The following is a 26166-nucleotide window of genomic DNA, read 5'->3' as shown; positions in this document are numbered from 1 at the left end:
CCCCCCCCCCCCCCCCGACAATTCCAAAGCATACAGTTCATTATAAAGCTACACATTCTGACAGAAATCACCAGGGCAACCCGTTATTGGCTATCACCACCACCACCCGACCCCAGTGCATTAGTCTGAGGCACTAGATTCATAGACAAACTCTGACTCGGAGATTGAATATCAACTAACTCACTTGTCCCCCCTTTCTTCGTCAATTCGCCCACCGCCTGCGGAGACAGACACGCATTTGAGAACGCACCACCTTCCCTCCCCACAATCTGAGATTCCACTCGCAATCGTTTACCAGACGACAGCATCCCCCTCTCGCCAGTATCACCTCTGAAAGTGCCAAAAACCAAACCTTCCTCTCACCCCTTTCCCTTTCGAACCACCATTTTTCTCCTGCTTATTCCACCCAGTCCTTCTCTTTACCTCCCTCCCTGGACTCCTGCTCGTCCAAGACCTCCTTCCCCGACCTTCATCTTCCCCCCATTCCCATTCACTGACCTCCTTGTACCAGCCATGTTGAGCGTGTTCACATTCTCCTTGTTTCCCTCATGTGTAAACCCAACCTTGTTGACCTCTATACCCTCAGTCCCCTCTGTCAAACCCGCAAACCTATTCGATATCTCCATCGCCGTATCCCTAACCGCAGGATTACTTACTACCACTGTCTCTGTTTGTCTCCTTTGTAACCCACCCGCAGAGAACACAACCCCGGGATCACGTGTCTGACTACTCCGACCGCCCCTTCGTACCTCGACAAATCCATCCTCCGCAACTGGTGCGCTCCCTGACCCTTCTCTCACCTGCGTAACCGGTGCTGAAGCAATCTAGGTTAAGGCTCGCTGGGTACAAGCGCTCACCAGATGGCCATAGATACCACACGAGGAGCATATATTTGATAGCCCTTCATAGGCCACATAATACCTCTCCCCATTAACCATCAATGTGCCTTTCAGTGGCTTCTTAAGATTAATCTCCACACAGATTCTTGCAAACCGAGCTCTCTCCCTTCTCAGGGTAGTTAGGTCCACCCAAATCGGCTTGCCCAGACCCTCGGCTATTCCCATTAGAATTCGGCGATGATAGAAATTCACCGGCAGATTCGAAACCCGCACCCACACTGGGGTAGTGACGATATCTTCCCGTTGTGGATCGAACTCCGGGGACCAAGCCTGAAATATCATTAGGCTCCCAAAGACCCACCACAGTCCCCCTGTCACCACCTCCAAATAGTCCTCCTCCGATTAAAAACCAACCATAAAGAATTGCCTCGGTAAGTCAAGAATCGAGATCCCCCCCCCCCTCAGCTTCCATGTCTCCTTCAATTTCCGATTCAACGCCCCGATGGTTATATAGCGACCCAAAACCCGCACTATCATACACCGGCGGTACAACCCATTCATCGCCTCCAACACCTCCTGTCCAATCGTAACAACTGCTTCTCCATCCTCTCCACTCGGAAACTCCAGACTCATCTTCGATGCCACGAAACCATCATCCAACAAATCCTCTGGGGCCGGAATCCCTCCCCCAATACTGCCTTGTACCTTCTGAACCCATGTCTGATTTCCATCCAACCCTCCCTCCGGTGGTCGGCCGTTATCCTCCATACTCACATCCTGTTCTGTAGACTCCTAAACCATCGCACTGCCGCTAGGGTTAGACATCGCTTGTTATTTTTTGCCACTACACAACATCTTCATAGTTAATCATAAAAAGAAAGGGAAAATATAGTTAATTAACTATATAATTTATTCAATTTATGAGCTGGTAATTTATTCAACTTAAAATATAGTTAATCATAAAAGCCCATCTAATATATAGGAACATAACAATTACCAGCTCATAAAATATATATTTTAAATTTACTAGTTTCACCAATGAAAAAAAATTCTTATTTTTCCTAACAATAAATAAATTTCTTTCAAAACATCTAAATGTATAGAAAAACTATATACAAAATAACAAAAAAATCCCGTACAAATAATTCAGAAAGAAAAATATATACTTTTAATTTTTATAAATGTAATACTTAATAAAAAATCTCACAATTAAAATAAGATTGAACATATATCATATAAAATGATATTTCTCTAAAAAATTCTATATTATCTTATATCATTTAAAAATGTATTCATAAGAATTTATATGTTATCTTATGACATCTACTTTTCATTTGTTGTACAACACATTTAACTATCTAGTTCATTATTAATTCTCTATACAAACCTCAACTTCATATTACATATGTTCAGTCTTCACTAAAATAATATTCTCTTTATCTATTTAGTATATATGTATGATATACATGTGTTTTTCTTCAAAATGACACTTAAAAACATTTTGATAACAAAATTTGAGTGTATTCAATATTGGGTAAAGCCCATTCATAGGATCTTGTTTTCTTTTCAAAAATCAAATTTAAGAGATTTTTTCATATCAAACTTAATGATATATTTCATTATATATATATATATAGTCTTTTTTTGTCAACATGTGTTCATTATCTTAATAAAATATTTTGTTTTTGTCGTAATCGATTTCTTCTTATTAAATATTAATTTTTACACATGTCAAAATATGAAATTGATAACTTGACACATGTCTTTTTTTTTTACTTGACACATGTCAAAATCTTTTTTTTATATATAATTTTTGATAAGTATTTTTTTACATTATTAATATTTTTAAAAATAAAATATTTTATTTTTGTTGTAATCAAATTTTTCCTATTAATTAATATCACTATAAATTAATAAAATTTTATGGTCCCAACATTATTAATTTATAGAGGTTTTACTGTATTTCAATTTTACTAGATTCACCAATTATAAAAAATTTCCTAACAGTAAATAAATTTCTCTTAAAACATCAAAATGGATAGAAAAGTATATACTTTAATTTTTACAAATGTAATACTTATAAGAAAATCTCACATTGAATAAGTTTGAAACATACATATATCAATATATCATATATAGGTATTATCTTATGCCATCTACTTTTTCTGATTACTATGTATATATATACAAGAAGATTGTTAAATGACACATCAGCTAGCATAAACTAAACTATATTAAAACTACCAAGGAGTCATGGAAACAAGAGAAGAGAAGACAAAAGAGATCCATGTAACAACACAAGGACCATCATTCTACCCCGAATTTTGGATTCCCTTCGATCTGACGAGGGAGATACTTGTGAGTGTGCCTCCAAAATCTTTGATGAGGTTTCGATGCGTCTCAAAGCAATGGGCGTCTGTCACCTCCGATCCAGAATTCATCGACTCATTCACGAAACAGTCATCAACTTGTCTCATGCTAAGCTTCCAAAAAAAGGACAAACTATTATACTTATCGTTTCCGCGACAAAAGATTAATCTCGAAACGACGACGACTCACGTGGAAAAATATCATCTCACTCTCCAGGAAGTACATAGATACGCACCTACTTTTCAGTTTCAGTCGGTCCATGGCTTGATCTCTTTCCATTATTTCTATCATGTTGTAGTTTGGAATCCTAGCGTGGGGAAAAATGTTATTTTTCACAAAACAGGTAAACTCACACATGGTATACAAGTGTTTTCACAAAGCTATTTAGGATACGATCCTATTGGAAACACGTATAAAATACTGAGCATGTCATATGCCAGCACTGATGATACTTATGTTCTTACATTGAGAGCTGGAGAATCATGGAGACAGATCATAGATATTCCCAAGTGTTTTTTATCATGTAAAGGGATATGCATCAATGGGATTTTCTTTATTGTTGGCATAGATGGAAAAGGAAAACAAATATTGAGTTTTGATGTGAGGACTGAAAATTTCAAGATAATCCAAACGCACAGTTGTATGCTGTGCGACGATGATGAAGTGGAGCCTAACCCTTCACTAGTGAGCTACAAGGGAAAACTAGCTTGGGTTATCTCAGAATCAACGTCGTCTTGCAGATTATGGATTCTTGAAGATACTGAAAAAGCAGAATGGTCGTGCCAAGACTTTCATATACCATTTTCTCTAGAAGATCCTGTTGTGAAAGATAATTACTTTTTAAGTGATGTGACAGAAGATGGTGAGTTTATTTATGTGTCGATATCATGGCAAGATAAAGAGATTTATGTGTCTTACTATGATCCAAAGAGAAAAACTCACACGAGGAGGATCAAAATTAAAGATCTTGATGAAGATGATGATTTTTGGCTCCGTAATGGATCATGTCGTGACGATTGGAAATTTCTTGGAACTCTAACGAATCACATTGGGAATCTCATGCCTCTAAACACATTTCCTACTTGTCCACCTTCTGGCGCACGGCTTAATAAATACATGTGCACAAAGGTTAACGCTGGTTAGTTTTGTTTTTAAAATACACTTCGTTCCTCCTCAATTCCGTTTCCGTCACCGTCCACCTTCCGTTTGTCATCGTTATGTTCTAGGTACAATATAAATAAATATATAATGCTATATATGATTTTTTTTTTTTCTTACTATATTTTGTGTGCTAAGAGTTTCTTACGTTCTTTTGTGTGTGTGTCTGGGCCATTTCATTCGCTAATTTCCATTTTATTGAAAGCATTAAATTACAAAATAGGTGATGAAATAAAACCATTTAATCGGGGCATTTCTGCATATAAGTGAGGAGCACTCTCCTCAGATTGATACAATTGGAGCAGATTTCAATATGATCATAATACAGTAAAACAAAAACAAAAGAATGAAAATTTTCAATTAACAAATGGCTGGCTCTTTTGAATCAATTTACGCTCGTGAAACAAAAAGAGAGATGTGTTGTTATAAGAGGAAATGAGTAACCGAGTCCTCTAGTAACTGATGACTAGGACACACCATTTCCTTCACTTTCTCTCCCTTCTTATAGATTTTAAAGGTTGGCACTTTCTTGATGCTCTCTGCTTTGGCCAATGCCAAGCTCTCCTCCACGTCCACCTATATATATACACAAAACCCCGTTATTACTCCACTATACCAAAACCGTTAACCATCTTTTTTGGCGCTAAATGCTACTGCGAATGCAATGTAATTTACAAGATTGAGCATAAGAAGAACAAGTGTCTTACCTTGAAGAAATGTACTAATGGATACCGTAAGCATAAGGTGTTGACGAATGGAGATATTGCTTCGCTTTGTCGGTTTGATGATGATTTGAAATGAAACACAGAGAATCCTAAAAAAAATAAAAGAAACCATTAACGTTTAGCAAAGAGAGGGAATCTTGAAACTTAAACTTGCAATAAGTGAGTTAATTCATTTTATACCGGGAAGTAATGTTGCGGTCTTGAACTTATCTAAAGTCGAGACCTCTTCAACTTCGTTATTGAATCCCAGGTTCGATAGAGCGGTCTTTGCTCTCTGTAAAGACTCAGCTACCTCGCTGTCTCCTGGAAGTTCCTTTCTTAATACTTCATAATCTCTAACCGCATCCTCCCATCGGCCAAGCTGCAATTAACATAAGCAAACATTTGTCAAGTAACGTACTTAGAAACTCGGTTTGAAACCAATTCAGTGTCTTTTAATCTAAACCTTTCCATATGAAGCAGCTCTTCGGAGGAGAGCCTTGGTGTAACTAGGCTGGATTCTCAGCGCTTGATTACAATCATCAACGGATTTGTCCCACATACCAAGTTTAAACCAACATGCCGCTCTATTACAATACAAAACCGAGTTGAAAGCATCAAACTTGAGTCCATCCCCATAAGCCACATTCGCTTCCGAGTATCTCCCTGAACTGAAGAGCTCGTTTCCACTGGTACGAGCTTTCGCCACATTCTTCACATTGTTCAAGACCGATACTACCTCATGATTATTATTGCTATGATCAATCGTGATGGCTCTCTCCGCCTTTACAACCGCATTCTCAAATCTGCAAAAAACCTATCATCTCTACTCACTCACCCAAGAACCAAACAACACTACTAATAAAAGAACTTTAAAAAAAAACACCTTTAGAAGTTTTCAAGTATTTCGAAACTCACCTTCCTAACGCCATATCAACTTGAGCCTGAACACATAGCACATAAGCATCACATATTATACCAAACAGTTTCGCAGGTGACTGAGTAAGACGATGTTCCAATCTCGGAATGCTGGATAGACACAAATCCGAATCCTTTATCTGATGAAGCCGCAAAAAGGCTTCTGCTTTACAAGCTACAAGCTGCACAATATCAAACCTCATTGTTCTCTTTTCACTGATAATGGAAACACAAAAGAGAAGCAAAGCCACATCTCGATCTCTCTAACCTGAGGAGACGAATCAGCTCCATTTGCAATGGCTGCATCGGTTTCGCTAATGACCGTTCTCCAATCTCCGATCTTTCGAGCCTCCGTACACAGCCGGAGCTGCTTCTCAAGCGTCTGCAACCGCTGGAAATCAGCTTGATCGGGACATTGACCGGAAAGACATAGATGACGTCTCGCATTCTCAGCTTCTCCCAATCTAAAGACAAATCAAAGATTACTCCTTTTTTCGATCAAAACAACTGATTTCCAAATTTAAAGTTAAAAGATTTTTTAATACCTGAGATAAAGAGAAGCGAGTCTCTTGTGAGCTCTAGCGTAACAAGGATCAAATCTGACAGCTTCAAGACATTCTTTAACAGCTTCATCTAACCTCCCTGACGCAGCCAAAGCCGCCGCACGGTTGCTCCTGTAAGCTGGATTATCCGGTGACAGTGAGATTGCTCTGTCGTAAAGAGCCAATGCCTCGCCGTATCTCCCTTTCCTATACATTTCGTTACCTGCCTTCTTCACCTCCTCTGGGTCGCTCATCTCCGCCGCTCTCGTCGCCGCGTGGTTGGTCTTGCCGTTGTTGCTGCCGACACCACCACCACCGCTGCGTATGATGTTGCCGTGGCCGTAATTGGCTGTCCCTGTGCATAGAGTCTCGTGTCTAACGGATGCTCTCGTAGCCATTCCGGTTTTTAAGATCCTTCCCGACGGACAAATGTTTCCGGTAGGTAAAACGCCGAGGTTCGGCGACGTCGCGCCGCTCCCGCCGCCGCGAGAGCTGACCGGAGATAAACCTAAACCGGAGTAAATCAACGGGGTTCCAGCGGAAGCGGATCTTCTGTGACCCTGTTTCAAACTCCGGTTAACGTTACCGGATCCGGGTTTAACAGGACTGGTGTCGGTCAAACCGGAAAGCTCGCCGGAGTGACTCCGTCCAGAGGGTTTACCGGAAGCAGAACCAGAGGAGCTCGAGCTGCTGCCACTAGCAGCGGGAGTGGCAGCGGCGGAGGAGTAGCCACGTTGTTGGATCATCGGAGAACCGAAATCGAGTTCTCGGAAATCGGGTTTGTCGACGGTGACGTCATCGTCTCGTTGGAAACTCAAAGAATCTCGGAATTTACCGGTAATGGAAGGTTCTAGAGAATGTCTTCTATAATGTGACGACATCTTTTTTACAAACCAAAATCTCTCTCAGAAGAATTAAACAGAGAGAGACTAAAGAAAGAAAGAAGGAAGAAGAAGAAAGAGTTAAGTGAAGAGAGAGAAGAGAGAGATCTTGTGTTATATAAAAGGAAAGCGGAAGAATGAGAGAATGTAGAAGAAGAAGAAGAAGAAGAATGGTGAATTATATCAAATCAAATTATAATTTTTAATTTTTAGATTACCGTTCTTATTAATGAACTAAAACGACTAATTCTCTGTGTTTTGTTTTTTTTTTTAAATAGTAAGATTAAGACATTGATCTTGTTGTGATTCAGCTTCTCTGTTTGTTAATCACGAGCCTGTCTTATCCTTCCGTGTCTTTCACGGCTGCTTGTCGCTAATTACAAAATTACCGTAATTTTTTTTCAAAATTTAATTTTTAGATATTATTTATGTAGTAATAGTAGTACTATATGACACTACTGTGTGTGTCTATATCTTATTTTTAGATATTATGACTATATGTATGGTTGACTTTAAAGTTTGTTTATGTTTGAACAGAATCTAGATGAAACTTGTGTTTGCCGACCACGATTTTTTATACGGATTTCGTAAAAGTCAAAATAAAAAAAATGATAAATTTTTTTATGTTTTTTTTTAAGGGTAAATACGAGATCTTGCGTCGTCGTGTTGTAGAAGATAAAAATTGCTATAACTTATACAAAATAAACTGATATGTTCATCATATGCAATTATGCATAATGCATTGTAACAGTGATTTTTGTACAAAAAAAAATCAAATTAGTACTCGTATTAAAAGTAGTAAATGCAGCTTCAAATGAAAAATGCCACCTCGGATTTAAACCGACGCATCAGCAGAGTCAGAGACAGCAAAATTGAGGGTAAAAACGTCTTTTGTGACATGTGTACTGCTGGCTCAAAAAAAAAAAAAAAAGATTGAATTTTAAGGATTTTGAGTTTTGTGACCTATCCTAAACATTATTATATGGAGGATAAAACAGTCTTATAGTATATCATTATTATTTATACATATACATACACATCTGATTTATGTCACAAAAAATATATATTCGATTATACATTCAGACGAAAAAGGAAAAAAAAGACAGCATATTTATTTATACTGTACTTGGAAGAGAGAGTAAAAGAACAACAGAGAACAAAAGCAGAAAAAAATAGGAAAAAATAAAATAAAGCAAAAGAGAAGGCTCATTTACTGATGGGATAGCTGGCAATTTTAAAGGCTACTATACTAGTTTTAAATTTTCATTTTCTTGGATTAATAAGACAAATATTCATTTATTAAAACTTTTAATGAATGTTCTGATCTGTGTTAACCCTCTATATACAGTAGCTGAATAAAAATCATAAATGGGGGATGTAGAAACGAAGAAAACAGAAACGCTAAATAGGGGCAAAATAGTAAACAATAGCACGACGCTGGCCACGTGCAGTGTGACCATGCCAGCTGTTTTCGTTATAGTTGCCAGCTAAGCACGCCGAATACATTTTAACGGGCGTTGTAACGGAACCGGACGGACTTGGGGAATATTATTATTAGGAATGAAAGCGGTCCCCAAAATCCCGCCGAACCGATCGACATGGGCGAAGGATACACATTTCTCCATACCGGACGGTCCGTGACATGTATGGCTCCCCAAATGCTTGAATCAATCGAACCGGTTCTTCTTCTTTTTTTTTTTTTTTTGTTAATTCAAACCTTTGACCAAATATAGCAAAAGTACTAGTATTAATAAGTTTAGAGAAACATCAAGTACATATATATTCATAACACATAGAAGAAAATAAAAAAAATTTGGTCCCCGACACAAAAAAAAAAAAAAAACAAAAAAAAAATCATTGACCGAGAGAGATGCACCTTTCCACTGTTTCACATTACTCTCAATTATCTAAAGTCATACCCACAATTGAATACTAGAGAGTTAATAGCAAGATCGCATTTTCATAAATCTATGTTAATCACATATCATAATACATATTTTAGCAGCTTGCAATATCTTCTTCGTTTTACGATTTGACATAATCGCAGTAATAAGTACATCAATCTTTTTTTGTCTTTTGCAAATAATTGTTTCATAAAAACACTCACAAGATGATGCATTATTTCAAAAAGACATTTCTCCTTATAATAGTGCTGGCCGCAACATTTGACCCAATCAGATACGACAAAAGAGGGAAATGGAGAGTTAAATTCTTTCAAATAGGAAGAAATGAGTAGTAATTATCTGGTAATTATGGTACTTTTACATCATTAACATAATTGTTTGGGGNTAATCTAACTCGGTCGGTAAATAAAAATAACAAGATTTGGGTTAAAAACAAAAACAGAGAAAGTCACCTTTTCCTCCAGTTGGGGAACATACTTTATACATAATTAAATTTACTAATGAGAAAATTATTCTAAAGTGTGATATTCTCGTAATTAATATCTCAAGGCATATATACGTAACCTTTAATTATTGTTGGTGGTGCTGTGCTGGAGGAACATAGATCTCACCCACACTTTTTTTGGTAAAAGGTTAAATTTTATACCAAATTTTTTTTTTTTTTTGTACAAAAAGAAAAAAATAAAAAAAATAGTAAGAAAAGCTAATACAATGGAAATAAAGAGTTAAAAGCGAATTTGGGGAGGCAGTCGATCCTGGCAGCGAAATAAGGCGATTTCGAATTGTACGATCCACCTTGGCTTGTAGCTTTGCGGAAGGGGTGGAGACGTTAGTGAAGACTTTGGCATTTCGTTCTTGCCACAAAAGGTAGCTAGTGACTTGCAGGACAAGCTTGAGGAGGATAGACACCTTGGCTTAAGGAGGTTGCCGATGTTGAGAAATTTAGGTGGGGACTGCAGATAAATCTGAAGGAGGGGAGGGCAAAATCCGAGAAGCAAAAGCCCCCCAAATCTCCTTAGAATACGTACATGAGAAAAAAAGATGTTCATGACTTTCTATCCCAGACGAACAGAGGACACAGCCTGGAGGTATATTCATCCCCCACGCTAGTAGTCTGTCTCTAGTAGGTAACCTGCGTTGAAAAGCCAGCCATGTGATAAAAGAATACCTCGGAACCGCTGCTTTAAACCAAACCGTCTTACACTAAGACACTTGAGCCGTAGGAGTTCGAAGTTGCTCCCAAGTTGTCTTAGAAGAAAAGGTGGTTGCATATGTGTATGCCGACCGTTTCCAGAGATAAACATCATCTCCGCTTTCATCATTTAGAGGAAAGATGGTCGTAAGAGTGGTCATGAAGTCTTGTTGGGAAACTGATCTAGCAGCAAATAGCCTCCAATCTCCATTCTGCACTGCATCAACTACTCTTGCACTCAGCTGAACTCTAAACTGGCGGGGTACATTCCTCCTAATGAACTCGATTAACGGGCCATGTTCACACCAAGTATCATGCCAGAAGAAAGCCGTGCGCCCATTTCCAATATCACACCGCATGAAATCCTTAAGAAAGTGTTTATGTTTTAACATGTCTTTTACCCTTCGAGGGAGTCTTTGAGAGTCTTCCATAAATCAGAAACTTTTCCGGTGGAAGACTTTGTCTTTCAGGAACTATAAGAATCGAACGTGACGTCTGCTAAATCGTTATTTAGCCTAATTTTTCACTTAAATAGAAAAACTTTAATTTACAAAAAATAATTAATTACTAAAGTTGGTGTAAAAATATAAAACACAAAACGTCGCAAATCATTATGTAATATGTCGAATCTTTTTAGAAGGAATATATAGGTTTCTAAGCAAGCCAAGAAAACTTTTAGACAACATAAAATGTTTGAAAGGAGAAATTTCACATTTATTGAATATATCTACTTGTTTAAAGAAATATTCAGACACTACAACGATGATATTCTAGATACCTAATAATAATAATAAAACATAATAGTTCTAGCAATTAATTTTGTAAGCATAATATCACATTTGTATTGTTTTGGTCTAACGATACCCTCTATGGTAAGTAATAGAGTAAATAAACACAATGATTCCCAATATACAACGACAAATGAACCACGTATGGGTGTCCATTATCTGGTTTTCTATATTTCTTAATTGTTTTGTTTGTCAACATCTGGTTTTCTAATTTTATTGGTTTAACGACAAGCGACGCTTGGCTAAGCTCGATCCTTATGGTCATTAAGGGTATCCAATGTTTTCATCATTCATATTTTAGTTTTTCATAAGCAAATTGTTGTCAGCGAAAACACAGTAAGCAAGAGAATATATGTAGATCGCATTACCGTCCAACTCGCATTTTCTTAATCTAATTAAAAATTGTTGCGCACGTTTAATAGAAATACTGCTAGAATACATAATTAACTATATTGTCTGATTCTTTCTTATTAAGATTTACTTTTTCATGTACAGTACAAGTATGCGAAAACAAAATACATTTATTTGTTGATTTGTTCCAAAGATGTTGCTTGGATTAAAAAGATTCAATTATTTTGTGTTTAACTAATTGAATTGTATTGTTTTAGTAGTCTCACGTCATGGTTGCTGATGGAAGACATCCATAAGTTTTTCTATAACTCAAAACGATATCGATTTATACGATTTTTGTGTGGCACTCTCATGAATTGCATGTTGAAACTAAGTCACGATATCGATTTATACGATTTTTGTGTGGCACTCTCATGAATTGCATGTTGAAACTAACACAAATCGGATCTGATCAGTAGCTAGTACGTAGTATTCATTTTGCTCTGGTAATTAGTGTTGACTTATTTATTTACTCTACCTAAGCGAAACTAGACCTAATGTAAGAAGTATATATATATATATATATATATATAAATATATTAATCTATATTCATATTAATAATTTAAAACAGAAATAAAATTAGCTTGATAAAAAAAAATAGCAAGTAAAAATGTTTTATTTTAAATATTCCAAATAATTAAACTAACAACATTATTACAAATACTCATTGGTTGCCATCTGATGCTATATGCTCGAGCATGTGAGCATATGCTCACGAGCTGTGAATTATCTCCTTTATATGCATCATCGATCATCGCCATCATGATCAATAAATAGATCAATTAAGGAGATTCAAAATGGTTTTTTTTTGGTTTCTCTCTGTAATCATGAACGAGGAAAAAGTTGAAGAGCTTTTAGCACAGTACGCACGATTTATGTGCTGTTTATTTAATATCTTACATGTAACTATGTAAGTGCATTGATTTTTAAAAGAATTTTTATCTATAAGAACATTTAGAAGAGCTACGGCAAACTTATTTGATGTAACGATCAAGTTATTTTTATTGATTATATAGATCACAGATGATGTTCCTACGTTGTGAAGTTAGATTCATTCAAATCTGGTGCCACGAAGAATCATCAGGCCGGATCTAGAAAAAATTGTGGACCATTATATAATCAAAAATTTTAAATTAAAACATAAGATGTATCATATGATTTTTTATTTATAGGCTAAGACCTTTCTATAGCTTACTTTATTAGGTTAAAGAAAATATTAAATGAAGTTTATAGGATATTAAACAATCTGAAAGACATCTTAAGTGTATATCTCTCACGTCTGTTATATTTTCATTGATAAGAAAAAATAACATATATAGGTTTATTTGTATGTGATGAAAATGATGGGTCATATATATGTACTGTGGCTTGATCGAAATCATGGTTGAATTGGTATTAACAGAAATAATTACAAAGCATTGGTGTCAAATCAATTAGATCATATATAGTATATGATTTGATTTCACACTAAACACCAAGATTATGTCTCTTAACAAAAACAAAACACCAAGATTTTGTCTTATATCAAAGCTAAAGTAAATTAAAATTGAAAGGGTTATTGGTCCCGTCGTGGGATTCCACTAAGTTTCTCATTAAAAAGAAAAAAAAAGTTACTCATTAAAGTTTTTATCCTTCCAAAAATAACTAATTTTATCATTACAATCATGTTTTTTTTTTGTTTGATGTTTAAAATACACCTAGACGATAAAGTTATTTTGGGTTACTCACTTACTCAGTAATCAATATGTCTCATTGAGAAATAAGAGATTCATTTACTTAGTACACCACCATCTGAATTTTGGTTATATCTAATAACATGAATCCTTATCAATTGGACATTTACGTATTCCGAAAGACAAGTTTGAAGTTAGCTAGAAGAGAACAGTTTCTTTTTAGTGTTTTAATTTTGTTTTTTGTTTTTTTTTTTGGGATAAAGGAACATGAAATGTGGGAAAAGAGCTATACAATATGATTGGCTACACATGTTGGTCTTGTCTTTCTCTAGTTCTTGAGCCACACTATCATATGATTGCAGAATTTTTATATTTATTTATTTATTCTGATCCTTTTTTTTCCTTTTCTTTTTTTCTCAAGCATTGTGGATTTATATCTCTTCTCTCTTTTTTTTAATAAGAGGGAAAGGGAAAAAGACTTGACATATAATGAAAATGTGCTAGAAGGAGGGAGAGCACATGTCATTACATGTGATTCTAATAATTTAGATTCTTTCATTTCACAGTAAAAAGAGAGACAAAAGCATTGTGCTCTGCCAAGTTCCTCTTTATCTTTAATTTTGGAAAAACAAGAACACAAATTATTTTTCCTTGTAAGAATAATTATATTTGAAATTGGAGACTAGTGACTAGTGTGACTACATACATATATTCATATCAATATAATCTATCTGGCATTTGCGGAAACTTATCCCTTTTTATTCTATGTTTAATCAATCAATCAACATGGATATACAGTTTTAACCAAGTTACTTTCTCAGATGTCTCTGTTTTNTTTTTTTTTTTTTTTTTTTTGCTACCGAGACCAGAGGTTAAGTTCGTGTAAAATATACTAAACCAAGATATTGATGACAAGGGGCTCTGATAAGCTTTGAGCCCATCTCAGTTATTAAATTTCACAGTACAGTACAATACGTTCACGTGTAGCGAAATTGTAGTGGGTACAAAAACCTGCTTCACCCGAACCCGTAATGAGCTTATTGAGTACTTTAGTAGGCTCATTTAAGTTGTAAGTTTGCAAATGTAGTAAGAAATATCGTATCGTAAAGTAGTAAAGTTTAGTTCGAAACTATTTATTGATTTGTAGGGTTTAAGCAAAAGAGACATTATTATTTCAAATACTTCAAACAAAACAGTCACGCCTAAAAAACATCCCAAACTCGACTCACTTAAAAACTCCGATTACAAATAAGAGACTCTGACCAACTTTTCAACTCTTCGCTCAGTTGCTCTCAGTTGCTAGATTGACGCAACTCAGGTCGGACAAAGTCTGCATCAGCAGGCACAGAGATATCGACGGTAGGCCTCAGCTGTGCGCAGACCTCAATGGCACCATGGACTGGGTCAGAGAAGAAGTTGCTGATCAGGTCTCTGTTGATCGCTGCACCACTGTCCACAGCCACAAGAGCTTGTTGGGTCAGGATGTAGTCGAACCGTGGTGCCCATTTCCTCGAACCCAATCTTGCTGTGGTCGAGCAGTTGTCAACCATGAAGGACACTCCCCTGGCGTGCATAAATGGGTTTAGAGAGTCCACTGATTCAATCACACTTTCGTTGATGATTTCTGAGTAAGAGTGACCTTTCTTCCTCAAGATCTCAATCTACACAAAACCCCAAAGAAATTTAGATTCTGAGAAATCACTGGAAAATAATAGCACGATATATATTACATCTAGGGTTGTTCACTACGGTTGATTCGAACCAGAACCATGCAAAGAAGTCGATTTAAAAATAAACAGATCAATATCACAATTTCTTTAAAACAAAAGGAGATAAACCAATTGAATTTACAATTTTGTTGGTATTACTTCAAACTAGACGTGTATATTTAACAAAAAAGAACAAAAAATCCAAGTAAAGGATAAACCTATTCTAAGCAAATTCTTGGAAAAAATCTTCAGACTAAAACCTAAAATCTGAATCAAAATTGAAACTGAACCTACTTTGCATAACCAAAAATCCAAACCAAATCGAAACAATAGTGGGCACACAAGATATATAAACACAAACATACCTGAGCCATCATAAGTGCTACATAAACTCCAGCGGTGAAGGGATACAATGGACCCAAGTCACCAGCAGGTCTGGACTTCCTGACACGTTCACCCACCTTCCACATTCTTGTCTGGTCAATGTTTCCCATTGGGAATGCTGGCAATCCTTCTTTTTCCTGTTACAAGTAAGAGAATCCATCAAAATTCCTGCTTAAAATGTGTTTTGGGTAAATGCCATAAAAGGAAGATTCAGTCAGAAGAGTCATTACATAGAAGCGACGACCGGCTAAGACAACACTTCGGATTTCACTACCACTTTGTACATCCTCATAACATTCATAGAGAATCTCCATACAAGGATAGAAGGATGCGCTGTATGCAGTCTCGAAATCTTTTTTACCTTCTTCAGACAAGGAGTTGTACACGGCCAACATTCCCTGATGTTCATAATTCATCAGAAACAGGTTTCACTTTTTGATTCCAATTTGGCCAAAAGAACGAATTAGTCTGGTTTCTACAGATACTAACCTGGGTAGAGATAGTCCTTGAAATTGTTCCTGTGATGCATTCTACTGTGTTCTTGTATGCCAAGTCTTCACTCATCCCATTTTCGGTGTACCTTCTAAACAGAGACTCCACAATTCCATGGACAGCACCGAGCAAAATACCTTTAAACAAAAAAAGAAGATAGGCTTAAGTATGGATTACGCGAATTCTATTAAAAATTTAAAGGCTCAACTCACCTCTTTCTCCAAAGATGTCACTCCTGTACTCTTGTTCAAGAGTAGTAGCAAAAGTAAAAGGAGAACCAAGTGCTACTGACCATCCCAGAGCAACATCGGCAGCTCTACCGTCAACATCCTGCCAACAAAATAACAGAAGTGGTGGTCAAAAAAATGAACACATGAGGTATAAGAGCTTTCTGCAGTAGAGATAGAGAGATAGAAAACCTGGTGGACTGCAAAACTAGCGTTAATTCCAGCACCGTTAATTTCTTTTCCTTGGACATATAGCCTCCTCACAGAAGGACCCATTCCCTTAGGGCACACAGCGACCACACTGATGTTCTTTGGGAAATCGAGTCCCAAGGACTGTAAATGCCCTAGTAGAAACCCGTGTGATAAACCGAGAATGCTGTTTGGCTTCATGTGAGAGAATATTTTCTCATAGTTATCAGCCTGCAAAAACAGGATACTTTAAAATCGATGTATAAACCTAAGAGAGTAATAAGTCAACAAGTACTAGATATATTATTTGTAACAAAGTGCGGTTACCTGAGCAGCATCAGAGATCAACAGCAATACAAGATCACTGCCAGAGATAGTTTCCCATATATCACCCAAAGTACCACTTTCTTCAGTGAAGCCAGCGGCACGTGCCTCCTCAAATGAGCGAGACCCTTTTCTGAGCCCAATCTACGTTAAAGTAGAAAAAGACAAACCATGTCAGAACAAAGCCTTCAAGTAACAGCACAAAGCCAAGATAAAGCAAATAGACAAAAAATATGCAGTCAACTCAGCAGTTAAAATACCTTAACAACAATGTCAGACTTAGCCTCCACAAGTGAATCTCTCAAATTCTGAGCTTGGGCAGGTCCCTGCATAAAGATATAAGTACAGCGAGTTTAGAACAACAAATGGAGTAGACACAAGAACTTGCAACTAATCTTGTTCATTCCAACTTTATATGAGAATTTAAATATTTTATTCATTTCCTTTATTCTACACATGCCGTAAACAAGATTCCATATCCACAATCTAAAGTAAAGAAGTACAAATAAAGAGAAGCCAAAAAGTAAGTACCTGAGATCCCCAACCAATCACACCAATCTGCTTAACCCCCTTGAAAGCATCTGGAAGATGCTTGAACAAATCCCTTCCTCCTCTCACAATGTACTAAACAAACATTAGCAAACAAAACAAAAACATTAGCAACAATCACAGAATACATCAGCCACATGCAAATGATTATATAATCACCGCCACACAGATTCGAATAGAGATAATAAAAGGATAATGAGATAAACCTCTTCGTAGCCAGCAAGAGAGACTTTCTCCTTTTTGAAGACAGATGTCTCGAAATCCAAAGACATAGGGGCTTTGACCGCAGAAGAAGAAACCATACGAGCGGCGAGGGAGGAACCGACACCATTCCCAGCGACGGTAGCAGTTAAAGACCTCAGAGACTTGGAAGAAGAAGAGAGGAAACCGATATTGGGCAGAGCCAAGGCTCTAGCTTTAGAAGACCTAAGGGTTTTGGATGAAGAACAAGGAGATGGGCATGAGAGGGAAGGAGCGATGGATGAAGTCGCAGCCGCCATTTTTTTCTCAGTTGTGTAGCAAATTGACTGCGCAAAGAGAAAGAAAGAGCTCTCACAAATTAGGGTCACACAAACTCACTCCAAGTGGAGAGAGAGAGAGAGATTTATTAATATAAGCATTTCACCTACTCATCACCACCAAGAGGCAGATTTTACAATTTGTTTATTTTCAAGTATTATAATGGGCCTTGACCCATTAGTTCTGGCCCATAATACTAAAGGCCCATAATATTAAATATAGCCTATTGGTATTGGTTGATCCATCAACTGCTTCGATGTTGACTTCCCAGCGGCGGACGAAGCACACGTGTCCGCAGTCTATAGTCAGGGTCTTGAAAGTCAACGTAATTGACGGTTTAGATTAAAAGTAATAAACGAGATCCGATGGTTTGGAGGTTGGCTCAGATCGAAGTTTATGGTACACTAACACACACCTAACGCGAAACCTCTACGTTTCTTCGTCTTGGCGACTTCTGTGTGAAATTGTTGTAATCACAGTTTGGCGAAGACTTAACATTAAAGATTTTTGACGGGTGTGTGTGTGTGTGTGTTTGATCGATTCAGTGTCATCTGGGTTTGTTTCTGAGATGGATCAAGCTTCGTCTTCTTCGAGTATGAAGGAAGACAAGAAACCTTCCACTGGTCCTGTGACCGTCGATGATAACGAGGAGAGAGAAGCTATAGAGATTGCTCTGTTCCAAGTGCCTGAATGCTATGTTTATTTGGTAAATTTTTCAACTTTTCTTACGTTTATAATGAGATTGTTGTGTATTGGGGATTTTTTTTGATAAATATTGCTTCTTTTATGTTTGAAGACTTGAAGTTACATCTTTAGTTCACTTGATGATTTTGGATCTGAGCATTAGTTAATTTCAATCTGTGTGCTATAGGTGTCTTGCAATAGTGTTGAGGATAGTATCTTAATCTGCATTTGTTGAAAGTTAGTTAATTTCTTGATCGCCCAAATTTTTTGTGTCTCAAGCTGGTTTAAGGGCGTGATCAATTACACATTTTTAACTATCGGCAAGAATTTTTTTGAAGGAGATTTCATTTCGTCTGAAGTACAGTGATTTAAAGTTGTCTGTTTTAAACTGTGGCATGCTAAGTGGTTTCTTGATGAGGTCTTTGAAATCGTACGAGCTGCTAGATATAATCTTGAAATTTTTAGATGTTCATTCTGTTCTAGGATGTTTGAGATTCCAAATTTTTGTTGCCCTGAACTCATTAGACATTGTGAAGTGCTGTTATTTAGATTAGCCTAAAAAAAGTCTCAAAAGATAATGGACTACCTTGGAGCTTAATGTACTCGTTTTGAATCCTATCCTACCGTTAATGCTTTCTCCTGTCTTTGTTTACTTTACGGGACTGTTACAGATAGTGAGCTCCTCTTCGTCTTTCTTTTGTTTGTGTGTGTATGCAGATACCTCCAAGGAAAAGTGCAGCTTCCTACAGGTTCTTTCTTGCCTTCATGACAGAACATCTTTAAATCATTCTGATCTCTGTAGTTAGGAGATCCTTACAAAACCCGTTTTTCTGCAAACCCTTTGGCTTAGCACATGATCAAAAAAACTCGGATAAATCTTATTGAATCAAGATGGTCATATATCTAGTTACATTCACCTTTTATCAACTCAACTTGGCTTCTTAGGCTAAAGATACTTGAAAAAAGTGTATCGAGTAATTCTTTGGAAGATGGAGGAGATAGACATCAGCTGATATTTTTTTAATAATTTGATCCTTGCAGAGCAGATGAGTGGGACGTGAACAAATGGGCGTGGGAAGGAGCTTTGAAAGTGGTGAGCAAAGGAGAAGAATGCATTATTAAACTTGTAGATAAAACCACAGGGGAACTTTACGCTCAGGCTTTTCTACGAGAGGGCGATCTTCATCCAGTAGAAGCCGTAATCGACAGTAGCAGGTAACAAAAAGTTGACCTTAGAACTTAACTTGGTCTTCTCATGATGTGCAGCTTATCTAACAAAAACAAGCTGTTTTGTCGTGTAGATATTTTGTTCTCCGTGTTGAAGAAAAGATAGGTACTCACTTACCATATAGATATAGAGATGTTAACTTGTAGGAGTTGTTTTGAGTTTAGTTCTTTGAAGCAATGCAGATGGTCGTGTTCGCCATGCTTTTATTGGAATCGGATTCCGGGAAAGAACAGAAGCCTATGATTTCCAAGCAGCACTCCATGACCATATGAAGTAACATTCCACCTCCAATTTTCAAGTGTTCTTTTAGATTCATTCTTAAGAAACAACTAAATCACGTCTGAATCTCATCTCCCTCTCTCTCTCTCTCTTCGCTAAAGGTATTTGAACAAGAAGAAAACAGCAGAAGAAATGGAACAACACTTTCAAAATACTTCTTCTGTTGATTACAGCTTAAAGGAAGGAGAAACAATTGTTCTCCAACTAAAAAATGTAAGATTGACAGTTATTGTATATATATACATTTTCCACATGTTTCTTGTTGCTGACATCAAAATGATTGAAACAGAGAAGCGACAAGGACACAAAGTCGAAAATGGTAGAGAAGAATTTCAGCAATCTCTCGTTGGAGGATAAGGGCAAGTCAATAGAAACCATTCCTTCAATCATCCCACCACCTCCACCTCCTGGACCGCTTTCCCCTGTCACAACCGCTCAGAAGTCCCCGTCAAGTCTACCACCAAGCCTCAGCCTCCAAATATCGCCAAAACAACAAGATGTAGATACAAAGCATGAAGAAGAGATGAAAGAAGACCAAGAAGCCAGAGATGGAGGCGTTGAAGGTGATGCACCAGATGATGACTTTGGAGATTTCCAGGCTGCGGGTTGATGTAAACTTATTATCTTTTTACCATATCATCGTTTTATAAGTAACATGACTGATCAAAGTTTGGATTGCTTGCTACTGATAGAGCTCATCTTCTGTATAATTGCAAAACACAAGTTGTCTCCCTGAACTTGTGATAAAACTCTGAAGTTTTCATTTTGATCGTATAAATATATGAACGTTGCAAGAGAAACAACAGATAAATATCAAAATTTACACTTCTTTTGCAATTCTACTTTCTTCAACTACTGAAAAGAGACGACATTGAGAGTGTTTCTCTGTTCTTCTGCAAATCGATTGCAACCATCAAGAAACGTACGCCATACAGGTGCATCTGCAGGGAATGGCATTCCATGAATCAGATGCTCGGCTTCCTTTAGGTAACCATTTCTAGCCAAAAGATCAACGGCACAACGATAATGATCCATTTCTGGTTCAACACCATAAACCTTCATTTTCTGAAACAAATCCATTCCTTCTTTTACCATTCCACTATGTCTGCAAGCAGTTAGCATAGAGATGAAAGAGACTCGATCTGGCATAAAACCTAGAGATAGCGATTGCTTAAACATTTTAAATGCCTCACGTCCATATCCATGGATGCCAAGAGACGAAATCAGTGTCGTCCATGTAATGAGATTCTTGTCTCTTGTTTCTTCAAAGACTTTAATTACACTCCTAATGCTTCCGCATTTCCCATACATGTCAATCAATACATTGGAAACAAATGTGTCAGCACGGCTGAAATCTGTTTTGATGATTCCACTGTGAATAGAACTCCCAAGCGTAAGGTCACAGAGCTTAGAGCTCAAACTTAAGATACTAACGTATGTGTAATTATCAGGGCGAATGTTTGATTGAAGCATGTGTTTGAAAAGTTCAATAGCTTCTCCATAATTATCAGAACGGGAGCAAGCTGCTATTGCAATGTTCCAAGATACAGTGTCGGGTTGTTCTAATGTCGAAATCAGCTTCACAGATTCATGGTACTGACCTGTTCTGCTATACATTCCGGCGACAATGTTAAGTGGGACAACAGAAGATGTCCCACTAGACCAATCCAGCAGAAGAAGAGCATCACTCATCAGTTGATTCTTGGCGTAGGATCTCATGAGAGAGCTTAACACATATTCATTATTTTCATATCCCATTCTCACAATAACAGAGTGCAGCTGTTGTAACTCAATGACACAACATGATTTAAGTGCTGTCGAAAGAGTATATTCAGTTGGCATGAAACCCATTTGAAGCATTTGAAGAAACAAAGAGAGACAAATGGAACCATCTTTATTGGCATAACCCCAAAGCAATGTATTCCAACATACAATGTTCTTATCACGTACAGAGTCGAAGCATAGGCGGGCACCTTCCAGACTACCACATTTAGCATAAAAGTCGATTAGTGCATTCCCTAAAAGAATGTCAGTTTCAAAGCCATTCTTGATTAGCGTGCCATGAATCTGGCATCCGAAACTAAATATCTGCATATGAGAAGACGCACTAAGAGCACTAACATATGCACCTTGGTTCGGGGAAAACCCATGCTCTGGCATACTTACAAAGAGTTTGAGTGCTTTTAAAGGGTTCTCACCTTTGGCTGTTGCACCAATTATGGAGTTCCATGACACTGCATCCCAGGAACCTGCCTCCTCAAACATTCTCTCTGCCATATGTGTGTTGCCACATTTTCCATATTTACTGATGAGATAGTTAACGACGGAAATTTCACAAGCTAACCCTTTTTTCATTGCTGAGCAGTGCAACTGTTTGCATATTACCAAGTCATTTTCACAAGAAACACCCGACAATACACCCAAGAAAGAGCAATCAGATAAACAAGCCCCCTTCCTAACAAGCTCACGGAACAGAAACATGCATTCTTTGAGAAAACCACGATGCCCCAACAAAGACATCATATGGTTCCATGTTTCCAAGCTCTTAAACGGCATATCATCAAAAACCTGTTTCGCCATTTCCAGCAACTCAAGCCTCCCATACAAACACAACAAACAAGTACCAACATAAGCATCATCCATAAACAAGCCATACTTAAAGCTCAAACCGTGTAACTGAGTTCCAGCATAAACATCAAACGATGCACAGGACAATAAACCACTCACTGTTGACTGATTCGGCAAATATCCAGAATACCTCATATCAGAGAATACACCCCAGGCTTTCTCTGCATCCCTGCATCTGCTGTACCCTTTGATGATCGTGTTGAAAGACACTTTATTTCTCTCAGGCATTTGATCAAACACTTTGCCTGCAAAAGATACATCGCCAAGCTTCTCATAAAGACAGATAATGTTGTTGGAGATATAAACAGGCTGCTGAAGGGCATAGCATAACGTGATGGAGAGAGCGTGAAGAGCTTTGGTCCTTGCAAAGGAAGGAGCTTTTCTGCAGACATTGAGTAAACTAACTAGACGATCGTTGTGATTGACGAGATCTCGACAGCTGAGGTTCATGCGGAGTGGGTACTGAGAACAGAGTACTTCCCAGATCGATCTCAGTTCTAATTACTGGAACTAAATTTTACGCATCATGAAGAAAGCTCTAATCAAGTTTTCGAATTTTGTTTTAAAGTTATGATTTTTAAATATAGGGAACAAACAAAGTTTGATGTTAAGAAACAGAACCAGGGAACTATAAAGGGTTAATCTAAACCGCAACCGGCTGGTTCAACCACAAGATCACGGTTTGGTCTGTCCAATGGACCAACTTGGCTGATATTTAAAGAAAATCGAATTAATAATACTATGGTTTTTTCACTGTTCAAGAAAGCGTTCGCCCAAATACCGCCTAGCGCCTAGTGCCTAGAACATTTAATCGGAATCTAGACGGTTTTTAGACGATTTAGGCGTTTACAACATCAAATATCATGTATATATAAAATTATATAAAAATATATGTTGGAAAAATAAAAAATATAAATTATAAACAAAATTAAGAAAAATACATTTCTTTAAGTTATTAACAACATATAAACATTTATAATTATGTATACAGATATAAAACTTAATAATTTAAATATATGTAGTTAAAAATCAAAAATAAATATTAAAATAAAATTTATGTAATTTTAAGCGGTTCAGGCGGTCATCTAGGTGTCTGTTGAACACCTAACGCCTAGAGAACGCCTAGGCGGCCGCCTAGACCGCTTTCTTGAACACTGGATTTTTCTAAACAACCATCCAATCTAACAATACAAGTAGTGTAATTTTAATATTATGGTATTTTAACAATACAATGCTATTTATTAATTAAGAAAAGTTGTTCTCCTTATCCCTCCCATCTTTCTTTTACATTCTTAGTTTAATGTTTGTATAACATTGGTTTACATATCTAATTCATATAAAATGAATTTCTGAAACTATTAAAGGAAAAGGACAATAAAGAGTAATTAAAGTGAGACAACACAAACCAACAGCTTTTGAATCTCATCACATATTTTCTTAAAAACAATCAAGTTGTCTTCTAAATACACTTTAATCCACTCCAGATCAACGTCTCTTTTTATTGCCTCTTCATGATCTATGGTCTTGAGAGTTTTCAGTGTCCTTTGCGCCTCACGTAATAGGTTGTCATTTACCTTTGCCAAGCATTTCTTCTCTTCCATTGTTAGATCAACTTTCAGCTCTTGTATGTTTTTGACGACTTCCTTCAAATCTAACATTAAAACATGAAAATGCTAAATCAAAATTTTACACTACAAAGAACAAAAAAGAATAGAAATTGTTAATTACCGTCAAATCTCAATCTAAATTCAGCTACCACAAAAATTTTGAAAAGTCGTGTACGTTCTGTAACTTCTTCACTCATCTTATCGATTTTGACACTAAAAAAATATTGTAATGCTTTGCTACAACTTGAAGATGTTATCTTGTAGCATTTTCTTTTTGGTAGTTATATATAGTGTTTGAGACTAGTCCGTTTGAAAAAGATCGTTTCCTTAAAAACTGTGTTATTAACCATACTCTGCATATATGATATGGATTCTGGTCCTCGTAGAAAAAAAAGAAAATAATGTGCTGGATGCGTAAAGATAGACATAAATCTTTGAACTTTCATTTAATAGATACCCATTACTATTTTTACTTTACTTAGTATAAAAGATTAACGTCTTAATAGTTGTTTAAAATAGGCCTTTAAGGTTTAGCTAGTTAAAAATTTGAAAAGTATTTAGTCTGAGTTTGTACATACTCGAAAACTAGCTAATCAAATAAAACATAAGTTATAGTATAAACCAACCAAAATTTTCACAACCCAAACCAATATTAATTCAGTTTTGATCCGCTTATAATTATTGAGAGAAAATTACTAACCAACCAAAAATGAAAGCAAAAATCATCAAGACAGTTTGGGAGAATGATCATATGTGCTTCTTCCACCAACTTGTGAAGTTCAACAATGTCTAAGAGGATTGATTAAATTGATAAACGAAAATACCCGATGCTTCTCTTTTTGGATAAGTCTCGCCATCTTAACTAGAAAATTCTACCTTTGTAATCATCTTTATCAATTAACTTCTTATTTTAAGTCATCAATCTTGCTAACTCCTTCCTTTGTTTGGCAATTTAACTTCTTTTATATCATCCATTGAAAGAACAAAAAGTATATGTTAATTCTACTTTTGTAAATCGTCTTCAAGAATAACTACATCACAATGTTGACTCTAGATGACTATGAAAAAATCACACCTCCTTTTTGTTGAATGTGCATTGCCTATTGACTCATTTTCTTTCATTCCATCTTCGTTTCTGATATCGTAGTAGTAGTATCAAATATATCATCTATATATAACAGGCGTATTTTTTTTCCAGTCGCAGAAATGGCGACAACGACAACAAAAAAATAAAAGGTCCATTAAAAGTCCATGTGCTTTATTCTCCATTGTAACTATCAGATGAAACTTTTTTACAAATTTCAGAGACACATCGATAGAAAAAAAATCTCTCATAGTCGCTGAAAATTTCAACGTCAGATCTCATAGCAATACTTGCCGTCAATTTGGTCGCTGGGTCTCGCTGGAATCGTTTTTCTACCACTAAAACAGTATAATTTTGCTGTCATTGTTGCCATTTCTGCGACTGAAAAAAAAACACGTCTAACGCACACAAATTTTGTTTATCAATTAACTCCATAAACATTGTCTTGTTTTCGTTAGGCTACGAACGAGTTTATAAATCTTGATTTGTCTCTGAGTTAGTTATATTATCCTCTATTTGTTTTACGCATATTCTCTGATTTTTTTAATTTACCCTTTATACTACTACTAAAACACAACTCAAAAAAGTTTCAATCTTTGAGCGCCAAAACCAAAAAAATTCAGAGGAAGACCAAAATCAATTAATTTTTTTTCATAATAAGTGTATAGTTTTTTTCTTGGTCTTCATAGAAAAAAGAAATATTAAACCCACTCGGGGGGCAAAAAAAAAAAAAAATCGATTTTTTTTTGTTTGATTGATTTTTTCCATATTCTCAGCGTAAGAATCGATCTTTATAGAGGATTCCTCCAAGATCTCTCCTCCCACATCTCGATTCCATCTTTCCTTTTTTTTTTTTTTTTTTTTTTTTTTTTTTTTTTTTTTTTTTTTTTTTTTTTTTTTTTT

At 36.5% G+C, this 26166-nt stretch overlaps 5 protein-coding genes across 5 annotated transcripts; 2 read left to right on the top strand and 3 right to left on the bottom strand.

The window, feature by feature from the left end:
* LOC104784167 (putative F-box protein At1g47730) lies at nucleotides 3636–4352 on the top strand. Its single transcript, XM_010509227.1, has one exon. It carries the CDS (start codon nucleotides 3636–3638, stop codon nucleotides 4350–4352), a length of 717 nt encoding a protein of 238 aa, XP_010507529.1.
* On the bottom strand, nucleotides 4595–7517 carry LOC104781773 (TPR repeat-containing thioredoxin TTL4-like). Its single transcript, XM_010506515.1, has 7 exons — nucleotides 6535–7517; nucleotides 6258–6453; nucleotides 5990–6171; nucleotides 5538–5877; nucleotides 5273–5453; nucleotides 5075–5181; nucleotides 4595–4943 (listed from the first exon to the last, which is right to left on the bottom strand). The coding sequence occupies exons 1-7, from the start codon at nucleotides 7410–7412 to the stop codon at nucleotides 4791–4793; spliced, it is 2037 nt and encodes a 678-aa protein (XP_010504817.1). The 5' UTR covers nucleotides 7413–7517; the 3' UTR covers nucleotides 4595–4790.
* LOC104781772 (ketol-acid reductoisomerase, chloroplastic) lies at nucleotides 14510–17835 on the bottom strand. Its single transcript, XM_010506514.2, has 10 exons — nucleotides 17441–17835; nucleotides 17217–17309; nucleotides 16946–17011; nucleotides 16689–16829; nucleotides 16365–16592; nucleotides 16158–16275; nucleotides 15943–16082; nucleotides 15684–15851; nucleotides 15435–15590; nucleotides 14510–15021 (listed from the first exon to the last, which is right to left on the bottom strand). The coding sequence occupies exons 1-10, from the start codon at nucleotides 17732–17734 to the stop codon at nucleotides 14653–14655; spliced, it is 1773 nt and encodes a 590-aa protein (XP_010504816.1). The 5' UTR covers nucleotides 17735–17835; the 3' UTR covers nucleotides 14510–14652.
* On the top strand, nucleotides 18166–20707 carry LOC104781771 (NECAP-like protein CG9132). The gene is made up of 7 exons (XM_010506513.1): nucleotides 18166–18459; nucleotides 19155–19186; nucleotides 19479–19652; nucleotides 19739–19770; nucleotides 19848–19938; nucleotides 20046–20157; nucleotides 20234–20707. Exons 1-7 carry the CDS (start codon nucleotides 18322–18324, stop codon nucleotides 20552–20554), a joined length of 900 nt encoding a protein of 299 aa, XP_010504815.1. The 5' UTR covers nucleotides 18166–18321; the 3' UTR covers nucleotides 20555–20707.
* LOC104784166 (pentatricopeptide repeat-containing protein At3g58590-like) lies at nucleotides 20692–23149 on the bottom strand. The gene has a single exon (XM_019244870.1). The coding sequence runs from the start codon at nucleotides 23020–23022 to the stop codon at nucleotides 20797–20799; it is 2226 nt and encodes a 741-aa protein (XP_019100415.1). The 5' UTR covers nucleotides 23023–23149; the 3' UTR covers nucleotides 20692–20796.

This window comes from Camelina sativa, chromosome 4, assembly GCF_000633955.1.
Source record: "Camelina sativa cultivar DH55 chromosome 4, Cs, whole genome shotgun sequence".
Lineage (NCBI taxonomy): Eukaryota > Viridiplantae > Streptophyta > Magnoliopsida > Brassicales > Brassicaceae > Camelina > Camelina sativa.
Note: the sequence above shows the minus strand (reverse complement) of the source record. Positions and strands in the feature narration are given on the sequence as shown.

Excerpts from the sequence above, each read along its gene's own strand:
- LOC104784167 (XM_010509227.1), top strand. The coding sequence starts at position 3,636 with ATGTCATATGCCAGCACTGATGATACTTATGTTCTTACATTGAGAGCT.
- LOC104781773 (XM_010506515.1), bottom strand. The coding sequence starts at position 7,412 with ATGTCGTCACATTATAGAAGACATTCTCTAGAACCTTCCATTACCGGT. Across the intron at positions 6,454-6,534 it reads CTCGCTTCTCTTTATCTCAG|ATTGGGAGAAGCTGAGAATG; the intron begins GTATTAAAAAAT and ends ATTTGTCTTTAG. Across the intron at positions 5,878-5,989 it reads GTTGATATGGCGTTAGGAAG|ATTTGAGAATGCGGTTGTAA; the intron begins GTGAGTTTCGAA and ends GGTTTTTTGCAG.
- LOC104781772 (XM_010506514.2), bottom strand. The coding sequence starts at position 17,734 with ATGGCGGCTGCGACTTCATCCATCGCTCCTTCCCTCTCATGCCCATCT. Across the intron at positions 17,310-17,440 it reads CTCTTGCTGGCTACGAAGAG|TACATTGTGAGAGGAGGAAG; the intron begins GTTTATCTCATT and ends ATGTTTGTTTAG. Across the intron at positions 15,022-15,434 it reads TAGCACTTATGATGGCTCAG|ATTGAGATCTTGAGGAAGAA; the intron begins GTATGTTTGTGT and ends GGTTTTGTGTAG.
- LOC104781771 (XM_010506513.1), top strand. The coding sequence starts at position 18,322 with ATGGATCAAGCTTCGTCTTCTTCGAGTATGAAGGAAGACAAGAAACCT. Across the intron at positions 19,653-19,738 it reads GCCGTAATCGACAGTAGCAG|ATATTTTGTTCTCCGTGTTG; the intron begins GTAACAAAAAGT and ends TTTGTCGTGTAG. Across the intron at positions 19,939-20,045 it reads GCACTCCATGACCATATGAA|GTATTTGAACAAGAAGAAAA; the intron begins GTAACATTCCAC and ends TCTTCGCTAAAG.
- LOC104784166 (XM_019244870.1), bottom strand. The coding sequence starts at position 23,022 with ATGAACCTCAGCTGTCGAGATCTCGTCAATCACAACGATCGTCTAGTT.